This window comes from Condylura cristata, unplaced genomic scaffold (genome assembly GCF_000260355.1).
Source record: "Condylura cristata isolate star-nosed mole 26May11 unplaced genomic scaffold, ConCri1.0 scaffold00001, whole genome shotgun sequence".
Lineage (NCBI taxonomy): Eukaryota > Metazoa > Chordata > Mammalia > Eulipotyphla > Talpidae > Condylura > Condylura cristata.
The window spans coordinates 27,825,001-27,837,597 of record NW_004567102.1 but is presented as its reverse complement, the minus strand read 5'-3'; the positions used below and the strand labels follow the sequence as shown (position 1 = coordinate 27,837,597).

At 33.6% G+C, this 12,597-nt stretch overlaps 1 protein-coding gene across 13 annotated transcripts in view; it reads right to left on the bottom strand.

Annotated features, from left to right (window-relative positions):
• The window catches only part of RIMS1 (regulating synaptic membrane exocytosis 1), a 418,725-nt gene that overhangs the window by 97,526 nt on the left and 308,602 nt on the right, over positions 1-12,597 (bottom strand). For 11 of the 13 annotated variants that reach the window (XM_012721799.1, XM_012721804.1, XM_012721818.1 and 8 more), the window contains 2 exons: positions 8,011-8,082; positions 1,341-1,453 (listed from right to left, as the gene is read on the bottom strand). In XM_012721799.1, the coding sequence (XP_012577253.1) occupies positions 1,341-1,453; positions 8,011-8,082 (185 nt within the window). The remainder of the gene's footprint in view (positions 1-1,340; positions 1,454-8,010; positions 8,083-12,597) is intronic. The other 2 variants (XM_012721807.1, XM_012721825.1) reach the window with 1 other exon arrangement.

Here is a 12,597-nt window from a genome sequence, read left to right as displayed (position 1 = left end):
TAAAATGTAACATTTTCATCATGGCTATTGCTAGTCTTAATAACATTAATGATATATTATCTTCTCAAAATGTTCCCAGGAGTAAAAGAAAGCATGAATTGATAATTTCAATGAATTGCTGTTTTAGAAAAGAAAGCCAGAGTTTCACACAGAATGATTTCCCTGATAAATACCTTTAGAAAATACTGAATATTAAAATGTGGTAGATCAATTGCATATATGCTTTTTAAAAATAACACAAATCCTGATTTACTGCAGCCGCATGTCTTTATTAGTAAGGTGATGCTACTTAAAATCTATTTTTCCAAACCAAGTATTCTGCCTACAAACTGCCATTTCAGTCTTTGAAACAACAGAGTTATCTTCTTGTTTCTTTAATATTTCTGTGATATGTTCAGTAAAGCACTTCAATTAATTGAGTGAAACGCATACCCAGCACCCTCAATATAGAATGAAACACAGGTTTTACATCAGCGATAAACAACACTGTTGAAAAAAACAAAATGTTAACGTTTCAGTTTTTCATAGAGGTGATTTTCAATACATGTTTTAAATATAAGGCTATTGCATTTATAGTGAATTTGCAAAAAATCCCTGATAAGACTTATGTAACAACATACACCAATAACAAATTTTTACTGAGAAATGGGTTAGCACACTTGGTCACATTAAAAAAAAAGAAAAAAAAAAAAACAGTGACTGTTTTAAACCCAGTATTTAACTCATTCCCTGGTAGTTCAGTGAATTCAATTTCTGTTCTCAAAGATACCACATTTATCTGTTTCTCTATCTCCTTCATAAAAAAAAAAACACAATATGCACAAGCTTAAAATAAGGGAAACTGAGTAACAGACTGCTAACATTCCACTAAAGTGTGGCTTTACTAAAAACATAGCATATTGCAAGTTAAAATACATTAAAGACCTCATATAAAGACCTCAATATGATCAAGTGTTTAAGAATAATTTAGAATTAAAGTATTCTAGTACATAGAATACTATGTTACGAAAGTTAAAAAATTTTATTTTTGTCCTTTGAAAAAGATGCTTTTCAAGTTCAAGTCATTTTCTTAATTGAGCATCCAAGATTCATCTGCTCACTTACTCAATTCATTCACTCACTCACTCACTCACTCACTCACTCACTCACTCAGCAAGAACAGTGTATGTGCCATGAGCCGTTATAAATAGGTGTTGAAAATAAAATTCTACGAAACAAATATTTAGGATTGAAAAAACTACATATAGTCAAAAAATACTACTCATTTAATAAAAGGAGCATAAAAGAGTTGTTTTCCAAATCCAATATTTTGGACAATGGTCTCTTTTTTTATTGGATACCTTGTTCTATACTGCCGCTTCTCACTGGCACTTGTGGGAGTTGTCTTCCTCTTCGACTGCTGAAGGATGTGTCTGTGGGAGGAGAGCGGGTTGGGCTTCCTTGTCGATGCATTCTGTGGGCAAAAAACAAAGAGGGGGGATATGAAATGATGAAATTCTAGTGGTGCCTGACAACAGACTAACCCCCTGAAACTGGGCCTTTGGAAGCAAAATCAAATGCAAAGGAATAATACAAAAGGTGCTAAATATCTGTCACACAGTACTAAAAACTGAAGTCTTAAAAAAACAGAACTGGAATCTTCCTTTTATCAACTTTCTATGAGTTGTGACTTTCCATTGTTATTTATTTTGGGTAGTGCTAAACCAATATCTAATTATAGCTTCTGGATCTTATGATCTTTATTGATAAATTAGTCTAGAAAGACTATTCTCTAGACTGCTACTATTAAATCAGTACTGTACCTAGTATTTTTAAAAACTGATAAGAATAGTTCTAGTTACAGAGTTTAGAAACAACCATTCACGTGGTGATAGGTATTTTTAGATATATATAAAAAAGATATTTTTAAAATATCACCTTGAACATATACTGATTTTAACACTGGGATGGGAACAAAATTACAAATAAAATGTCTTAAAAGTGTGCAGCTACATTAACATTGCACAGGAGTATGCTCACCTCCTGTGAACTTTTTTTTCTTTTTAATTTAGAAAATTAAAACACCCTAAGGTTTTCCTGAATATAGATGAAAGTTTTTGCTTTTAGTCCCTCTTACACTTTTTAAGCAAATACATATTCAGCTCTAGGTAATTTCTTATAAAGAATTTTTCACATGATTAAAAAAATCATATATGAAAATGCCACAAACGGATGGAAGGACATAACACAGCCAACTTTAATTTTCAATGATAGCTAATTGGCAGGAATTATAGATACCATCAGCACAGTGAAGATAGATGCAAGTTAATAGAGGATGTGGGAGAGGTTTTAGTGTCACAAAGAAAGGATTAAAAATCATGGTGTCAGAATGAGTGAAAGCATCGAGTGCTCAGGAAGGTACAACACCACACCGACACCCAGAGGCAGGACATGAATGCTGGGCTGGACACTGAATAGCGACCTTGTCAGAAGTGGAGAAGGTGGCGCCGACCCTCCTGGGGCAAGGTGGTGGATAGAACACAGTGTTCTGACACTAGAGTGCTCACTCGACCTTGAGCGAGTGGGATGTTTTCCCCTAAAGACTGGATGATCAGTTGCTCTTGGGGCTGCGTATCCCCTTCTAGAAACACATGGTGGGAGAACCCTAAAACATTAGGGTCAAAAAAGATCTTGAGTCAGCAGATTCACATTAACTTTGATACCAACATATTTGTCCAAGGAAGAGTTGGTTACTCCTATAGACAGTGACTTTAAAAACCAGAGGAAACTCATGTAATTACTGAAATGGAATTCACATCAACTTCACAAGTTATTGTAAAATGAGCATGCCGTGTAGGATTTGGAGGACTAATCTAGATTCATCCAATGTAAAAGGCCCTGTAAGTTCCCCAAGAGCAGATATTTCTTTCTCCTGTCTTTACTGAGCAATTTCTCTGGTGCTTAGAACATAGGGAACAAGAGTTCAATAAAAATATCTTGATTGTGACCATAGTTAGAACACCGAATATAGGAATAATTCCCACATTTGCCTTTAAGATGAAATAATGAAATGTAGACCTCTGTAAATTTTATAATAGTTATATTTTTACCCTGAAACAAGTAAGTCTAAACCAAATAAATAGCAAAAGAGAAATGTCTTATGAGGTTAGTTTAAGCTGAACAATAAGTTAAAATATGAGAGAATGCTTAATTACTGAACAGACTAAATGCAGACTGACCTATGAATAGACCATGTCATCTAAGATATAAAAATATATGAAAAGTTATCTGTCCATATGTTGACAATAATATTAATATAACCTTCAAAATTCTTGAAGCTTGTCTACAAATTAAGGGTTGAGGTTTAAAAAATTTATGTTAACATATACATTTGTTTAAAACAAATATATGCGTTTGCCTTTTTCATTTTTCAATGCAAGTTTTATATAACAAATGCACATTTAAAGTAACTAATATGAATTATTTCCCCAGTGACAGAAACAATGAATTAACATCTTACACTTTTAAAAAATAAGGCTGTAAAGTTCACCTATTATGTATGGGAGAAAAAGAACATATACTGATCACAAAAAGTACATCAATTGTTTAGAGCCTTATGCTATTTGAACTAGGATTAACAATTTTTCTTTTAGGTAAAGTAATTTTCACAGTTATTTTTATTCATGAAATACCCCCTATGCAGAAAAATAAAATGGGAAAGTGTCAGAGCCTTGAAGACAAAAGCTTAGATATTTAATAAATGTTCATTTTCCAGAGTTATAGATAAATGCTTTAGCAGACCCTAATGCAGATCTCAAACCCAAGCTTGATTTCCTATTATAAAAAACAAAAACAAAACTGAATCTGAATGGACAATATATATTAAAAGTGTACATTCATTCTGATTTGACTTTTCAACCTATCTGGAAAGAATTATGTGAGCAAGTCCTTTCCAACAATAAGATAAATAGGATTTTAGTTATTACTCTTTAATAGAATAAACTTTAAGCATGCCTTGTTCAAAATGCACTTTCAAATGTGGTTTCAAAACTGAATAATTTTCACCCCAATACTAAGAAATTTTATGTATCTTGAAATATCATTATCTTCTCTGTCCCTTAACGTAATTCATGAGCACTGGAAGGACAACTTAAATATATTGTGAATATGTGAATAATTTAGGTGGACTTTTTGTTGCCACTAAATAAAATGGCAATAGATAGATAGACAGACAGACAGACAGATAGCTAGCTAATACCTTCGGGGTAAATAAATGGCTTCCTCCCTGAACATTACACAGCTCAAAAGTATCTGTTTTCCTATCTCTCAAGTTACAGGCTTGCAGTAAGTCACATAGTTTTGTTTGTGGTTAATCATTTAGCACAAGACCTGTTTTATTTTAATGCAAACTAAAAGTCCCTCAATAACAAAAACAATTCCTACCACCCATCAAACTGTAGCAAGTATGAAAGCACAGACTAAAGAGGAAGTATAGAAACCACTTTTTGCTAAGGGTTGTGGCAGTAGTATGATTTAAAGGAGAGAAAATGGAGAGTGACAATGTAGAATTTGAAGAGAGAAAAGTTTTGTAGATGAAATATAATGGGGTTAAGTAGAGTCTATTTCAGAGAAAAGGAAAGGAGAAATATTCAAGAAATTCTAAGAGATGGGAATGAAATGTTGACAAAATCTAGGATATCCAGGCTAGATCTTTTCAATGAAATGATCTAAAAATTTAAGGATGTAAAAAGAATGAGATTAAGAACTATCATATTAAAAGATGGATCAGGAAGTTAATTAAAGATAATTAAAAATTAAAGATAATTAAAATGATAGTAACAACCATTCTTTGTGACCATCAATACAGAATTATCTAAACATACTAGGCAATGAATGTATGTGTATATATTTGTAACATGTACTATCATAATATCTCTGAGAAGTTATTTTTTCCTATTTTATAGATGGAAAAATGAAGATCACAGAGTGACTTCAAAGAAGACAATAAATTTACATGTCAAAGGCAGGATTTCCACTGTCAAGCTCCTATACTTGCTTCCTTTAATGCCTATCAAATTGGCAACACTAAGCAAATTTTCTACTGATAGTTTGTAGGTACAAACGTCATTTTTGTCCTGTCATTTTGTCCTAAATGACAGAAAACGTCATTTAATGAACATTCTACGTTCTCACAAATTGTTACAAACAAAACAACTCAGCAAAATTCTACATCAAATCTAAGAATGTCTAAATCTATCCCTAAATATTTATAATTACCACTGAGTTCATATCTATTCTCTTCACCTAAAACTGGTGTTCTGGAGCATTGTTTTTAATAGCAAGGCACAAAAGCAGAAATTAGATCTGCCTGTCTTCAATGTATAACTGGTTAGTGTATCTTTCAAAATATTGCCTTACAAGGCTATTTATTCCTCATAAGGTCAAATTTGTAGAGACTAACAAAGGGGCTTCAAAATTCTGATTATTACACAGCAAAGGAATGCCAGTGTGTGGCATGACTCTCTTGGGAAAGTTAAGTCCTAAAAGTCAAGAATTAGAGTAGCATTCATAATGTGACCATACTTCACCTATTGACTTAAGGTACCTTACGAAATGAAAGCTAATGAAAATTGAGAAATTCTAGGTCATTTCTCCTTTTGTAACAATCTATTCAAAAACTCACTTATAATCTAGGCATGTAATTTATACTTCAATAAAAATTAATAAAGAACTTTAATTATATCCAAACAAATCTACACACTAAAAACTTGAGTTTTTTTATATTAAAACCTAAAAGTGAAATATGTAAAGGGAAGAGTAAATCCTAAAAGCAAAACATGTAAATTAGTCCTGAGGAACAAACGTTTGGCACTGGAGTAAAACCAATCTTTGTTATTCTTATTTGGAGGAAGAAGATTTATGTTTACCAACAGATACTTTCAGCACTACAGAGAAAAGATACCCAAATATCTCTCATTTAGAAGTAGGTGTACTCAGATAAATTTGGATTGTCCAGTATTTTATCCAAGATAACTATTGTTAAAAATATCTGTTCATTAATATATCCTAAATACCCAGCTGTACACAGTAGTCACTCAAGTAGTTATCACTGCATGATTTAAGATGCCTGAATGGAATAAAAAATTTCAATCATGTTAAAATAATTGAAATCAAAGTGCATGAGGCAGAAGGCCTATTAGTAATGACTGAAAATTAAGACCTTGTCTAAGAAACTTAAAGTCATTTACAGTGCTCATGAAATAATTGCAGTTGACTGAGATGACAGTAAATGAAAAGTAAAACAGTATTGTTTCATTACAGGTCATCTAGTTATCTAAAAATTGCTAACACACCTGTTCCACATCCTCCCCAGAGTCACACTCCTTTGCAAAAGTGAATCTTTACTAAACAGTTTTATGAATGTCATGGATTCCTGCTCCTCTAAATTAAGATATACAGTTAATACTTCCAAAGACCATTAACCAGGGATAAATGCTATCTTGCCCTACCACAATCCTTGATGCCAGCTAAAACCTAGCCATTGTGTTTGAATTCAGGTCAGAAGTAATATCCTCTGGGAAGCTTTCCTTTTTGATGGTCACTATTTATACTTTTAAGCTTAGTACATAGTGTGCCAACCTATTTATTAACTGAAAGAATCACCAAATTGTACAGTTTCTATCATGACTGTGCCTACTGTGATAGGCTAACATCTAGCCTTGCATCTAACCTTGGATCTTCCTTTCTTTTTTTTCTTTTAAGATTTACTTAACTTTATTTATTCATGCATACAGAACTGGGGTACAGGTCAGAGGTGCAGGGGTGGTGAGAGGATTCACCAGAGACAGAGTGGGGAGCAGAACAGGCCTATCAATGAAGTGCACTGCTGAGGAGAGCAGCAGGCGAGATAGGAGAGGTATGTGATGTCATGAGAGTCACCTCCAGAGCCGAGGATTGAACTCACACTTCCTAACCCATTGCATCATCATGGAAGGCCTAACCTTGGATCTTTCAATCCACCTTCCAAATGTCAAAGGGAGACATGGTTTTGAAACTAAAGAGCAGTTATCTACAACCATTTTTAAGGTCTACCAATGGCTCCTGCATGAATAAAGAAGTTGAAATTCTGTAGAATGTCCTGCAAGGTCATTTATACTATATACTCTAAGGATTTTCCACTTTTACTTTCAGCAATGTCTTGCATCTCCTGAATTCCATTCTTTTTTTTTCCCCTTAAATTGGTACATATTTCTCCAGTTCAAGAGGATATTACAAGTCTCAATTTTCTCACAGTGATTCCTTCTTGTGGAATGCTCTAATTTTTACATCTACTTATAATATCTGGATTTTATTTTACTGTTTATGAAACATTTCCTAATCTAGTCTGTCTCAATCTTCCATGTATTCTTACTGTACCTGATGGTAGCTCCATAACAACTATGGCAACTGAATGTACTTATTTATTTAAATCTGTCACCCTATATAATATTAAGAATTGTTGGATGGCTGAACATATGTTCATTGGATTTTAGGTATTTTTTATAGTTATGGAAATGTCAATATCTTGCACCTAAATACAAAAGTTCAGCAATTCCTTATAATCCTCATACTAATTCAGCAAATATCTTTGATTTCACTATAGAAATAGAACCTTAGATCACCCATTTGTAGAAAGGACGTTCTTTGAAAGATGACATCGTTCAGATAAATAACAAATATTCAAAATATTAGCATATTTCAGGTCATGTATTCACTGGCAATATTAAAATGATCTTAATATGTCTATAGAAAATAGCAGACAATCCGCTTAGAGAAATACATGCAATTTTCTTGAAGCCCTAAGATTTAGGGCTGCCTTCAAGTTACCCTTCTGTGTTTTTGTATGCTTCCCATAGAGGAGACTTATTTAGATGAGTATCTTGAAATATCACATTTGTGTTTTGAAAACTGATCATGTAATATAAGAGTGAGGAACCCTTGAACTATATTTGTAAAACAGAAGATGGCTGCACAGCACAACACCAAGCCTACCTTTCTGCATCAGAGGCAGTGCCTTTCCTAGTCTGTTTTTGGATGCTAGATCTTTCAGACTTTCTGGAGTGCCTGTGGAATGAAATGTTAAAGAAATACAAAATATATGATGAATAAAGCTATAGTACTATCATACAATGATCAAAGCAAGATATGAAAAATGGTAACTATATTACCTAAATGGTTTTGTCAGTTAGTACTTTCTAAAATAAAAATAAAAAAATAAATTAAAAATCAGAATTAGTACTGTATGGAAGATACAAGTTGCCCAACAGGAGACACATGAAGCCAACATTGTATAAGTCTAGACAAGTCATTCTATAGTAATGATCTACTATGAATCCTTGCTGAGCAACTTTGCCTTTTCCAATGAGTAAACAAATTCAATGGGGAAATATAGGAATGATAAATGTGATGATAGTAATGATTTAAGTGCTGAAAGACCACAAAAGGGTGAAATGCCCTCACATGTACAAGTACAAATTTGGAACTACAAATAATTTTTCTTTTTTCTCCCCTCCTTCTTATGAGGAAAATTACCAGAGTAAAATATTAAGACATAAGCAAAAGTTTGTTAAATCAAATATTAACATTATTTTTAAATTATCATAAAGATGGATTTTCAATTAATGTAAATTCTAGATAATCACATAATAAATCCAAAACTAATGAAGTTCCCAGATTAGTCTTTATTCAAAAGTACATATGTACATGGAGTATCTGGAATAAGAGCTTATCGTCTTCTTATACATGCCTATACCACCAAAAATGTGCCAGGATTTACACATATATGTATCTATATCTACATATTGATATCTAGATATACACTCTAAAAAAAAGTTTTATATATATATATATATTTGTGTTGAAGAACTGGGGTGTAGGCCAAGGGTAAGGTGGATGAGAGGATCCACCAGTGACACAGTGAGGAACAGAAGAGGCAGATCTACTGAAATACACTGCTAAGGGCAGCAGTGGGCAAGGCAGGAGAGGTCTGCTGTGCTATGTGGGTCACCTCCCTGGTCAGAGATCGAACCTCAGGCCCTAGCAGTGATAGCACAGAGACTTAACTCTCAGGACAACCACAGAAGCCCTGGATTAATATATTTTTTAAATATACAACACTGTGATCCAGGAACAAGCTTATTTAAAAAAAAGAAAAAAACATAAAAGATAATGTGCATTTTTATCTCAGGAATTTTGTATTTTCATGTCAGTAATTGATTCCTTACAAAATCTGTGTATACTTTGATGATATCCCTCCTATCTAACAAAATTAAGGCAACAAATTTCTGTCATTACAGATAAATGCCACAAATACCACCTGAGTAGTCTAGTATGTGTCAATCCCTATGACACTAGAAACATATCAGAGTACAATCTGCTTCACAGGGTATATGCATTTCTGGGGTTGTTCCTCTCTTCCTATATTTTTTGTTACTACAAAGAATGGGTAGTATATACTATGTTACCCCTCCAATTTGGGATTTCAAGAGGGTGTTCTTTGGTCTTCTGTTGTTCTGACCTCATTGAGATGAAAACAGAAATGAGACACAGATGGGAGACATCTCTCACTTATCACTTTCCTGAATTAGCAGTTGGAGAAAGGGAAACAATTAAGGATGACTCTATGCTGAGCATAGAAGACAGTGACTTATTTAACTTTTATGACTACCCTCTAAGTAGATGTGATCTTCATTGTCCAGGTGAGGAAACAAGCTCAGGCAAGGCCACTAAGTCACTAAATGTCAGAGCTGGAATTAGAATACAACTTTGTCTGGCTCCCAAGCTGTTACATAGTGCCCAACACAGAGACTGAGAGGTTGTCTGATTCATAACTTTTGAGTGCACCTTTAAAGAGTGAAAAATACCTAAAATCTGGTACAGATCTGGGGAAAAATGAGAAAAAAGCTATGTGATATTAAGGGAGAGTTTATTGATTGTTGGTTCTAAGGTCAGGAGAAGGAATCACACTTGTACATAACATATGGCTGAAATTAGTGGGAGATGGTTGCTGGTGGAAATCTGTTCCTGAAAGGAAAGGACTACACTTATTAGGGGTTGTGGAAGAAAGGAGGAGAAACAGAGCAAGAAGGTCTGTAGGCCTAGTAAATATTTGAGTTTCACATAAAATATAGTATATTATGGAAAATTTATGCGTGGTCCCAAGGGTAATGTATGTTTCTTTTTCTCATATTCAGAGAGTAAGAATAGAATATGAGCACAGTTTCAGGCCAATTCATAAAACAAGTTGTTATTAAGGGTTTTCATTCACTCACTCATTTCTTGAACCAATATCTTTTAGTTTATATATAGATGCTAGGCACCATTCTAGGTGAAGGGATTTGTTTGTGAACAAAACAACACCAACTTTATGCAATTTACATTTTATTGGTACAAGATAAACATAATCAAAAACAATGGAAAACCCTTAAATGAGTATCTTATAGTATGTTGAAAGGCAATAAATGCTAATACTGAAAACCAAACCAGAGAAGACCAGAAATCTAGGGGTGAGGTGGGAGTTTTAGGATAAGGGCAGATTGAAATTTTCAGTAGAGTACTTAGAACTCATGAAATTGGTAACTTTTAGCAAAGACCTGGATGAAGGAATTAGCCTTGTGCATATTTAAAGAAAAGGCAAATCCAAAGGCCTAAAGCAGGGTGTGCTTGGTACATTCAAGGTGAAGTAAGGAGCCTATAAAGGATAGATTTGAGGGTTGTACAGAATCTGGTAGACCTTCATATGAACTTTCTTGCTTTGCACCAAAAAGGACTATATCCATTTTTAAAACTTGTCCTAACTTTATCAATTCTTATGAATCTTTCTAGACCTAACAGAATTCATGTAAAACGAGTATTTCCAAACACCCCAAAAACTCTAAGCTCCTTTTCCATATATCATCTCAACGATGATGATGATACAGATGAAGATGATAGTACTAATAAAATCTACATTTACAAAGAACTTGCTGATTGCTAGCTTACACACCTGTCTCACCTAATTTTGTCAATTCATTGAGATAGGTTCTACTCTTTAATTTTTTTTTTTTTTTTTTTAGGAATAAGGAGATTGGTGCTTAGGAAATGTCCTCTACTCACAGTCATTACATGTTAAATATGGACATTAGTGTCCATAATCTCAATAGCAATGAACATGTTACATCAGTAGCACAAGACATAGTAGAACATGGCCGCTAAAAGCATAGACTCTATTGTCTAGGTTTAAGCTGCCCATCTGTCTAAATTTTGTCAAATTAATTTACCTCTCTGGGTCTCTTTTTGTTTCACCAGCAAAATGGCAAAAGTACTACTACTACCACCTCAAGGGTCTGTTAATTGCAAATATTTCAAAATTACAGCATTTATGACAGCATTTGTACTTTTTACAAATGACACAAAACAAAGATTTGTTGTAGTTATAGCATTATTAAAAATAGCAAAGGTAAGTGTTCTAAAAGGATTATTTTAAACAATAACATATTTGTTTCTTGAACATAAAGACTAGTATTCTTCTAGAAGATTATCAAACTCAGAGTCAGTGCTCCAGAATTGAATGACAAATATTTATGCAGAGGTTCACACATAGAACATTTGCTTTTAAAGATCCTCTTTGTCCTTAGTTAGATCTTTCTAAGGACTTCCATAGAGACTATGTCTTTACAGTTCTTCTCAAATTGAGTTAAAATGATAAAAACTTGACTGTGATATTCAGAGTAAAGCAAGCTCAGAGTAGAGACAATTATAATGTCTTTTCTACCTCAATACTAAGTTATAGCTGTGAATATATTATTTAAACACAGCTATTTTCTATTATAAATGAAGGGTTGTGGTGTGTAAAAACAAGGATGGTTAGAATGATGGCCTGTATTCAAAAGCTATACTATTGAAATCACTCTAAGTTCTTCTATCACGCTAAGATTCCTGCAGTCAGAAGTTGTCACCATAACATCAAAGTTGAATACACAGTAAGTACTCAGTAGTTGTTTCTAAATGGGTAGTAGTTAAAAAGGCAATATCTAGGCCCTCCCAGGTGGCGCAGCGGGTTAAAGCACTGCACTGAGAAACCAAAGCCACTTCCGCCTGAGTTCGAACACCTGACCCACCCGCTGCTCCCCTCAGCAATGTTCTTTGTCTTTCATCCTGTTCTGCTCCCTGTTCTGTCTCGGTGAATCCTCCCACAGCCCCTGCCCCTCTGGCCTGTACCCCAGTTCTGTACGAATAAATAAATAAATCTTTAAAAAAAAAAAAAAAAAAGGCAATATCTAAAGTATTATCCTAGAAACTGAAATTCTAAAAAATTTGTAAGTAAAAATCTACATAAGGGCTATACATTTCAGTATACGCCAAATCACATAAGTTTAGAAATAAAACCACACCGTTTAATGAGCTTTTCACAAAATATAAAATAACAAATAATTGCTTATAATAACTGTCAGTCATTATTATTGGGTCAAAGTATATTTATCAAAATACAAAAATTCAGCAAATATTCAATTTTTTAGTCTTAGGGACATTGGAAATCAGCTAGTCTGTCTAAAACCACCTAAGTTTCCAGATGAGTAAATAGTCTCAGAAAATTTAAAT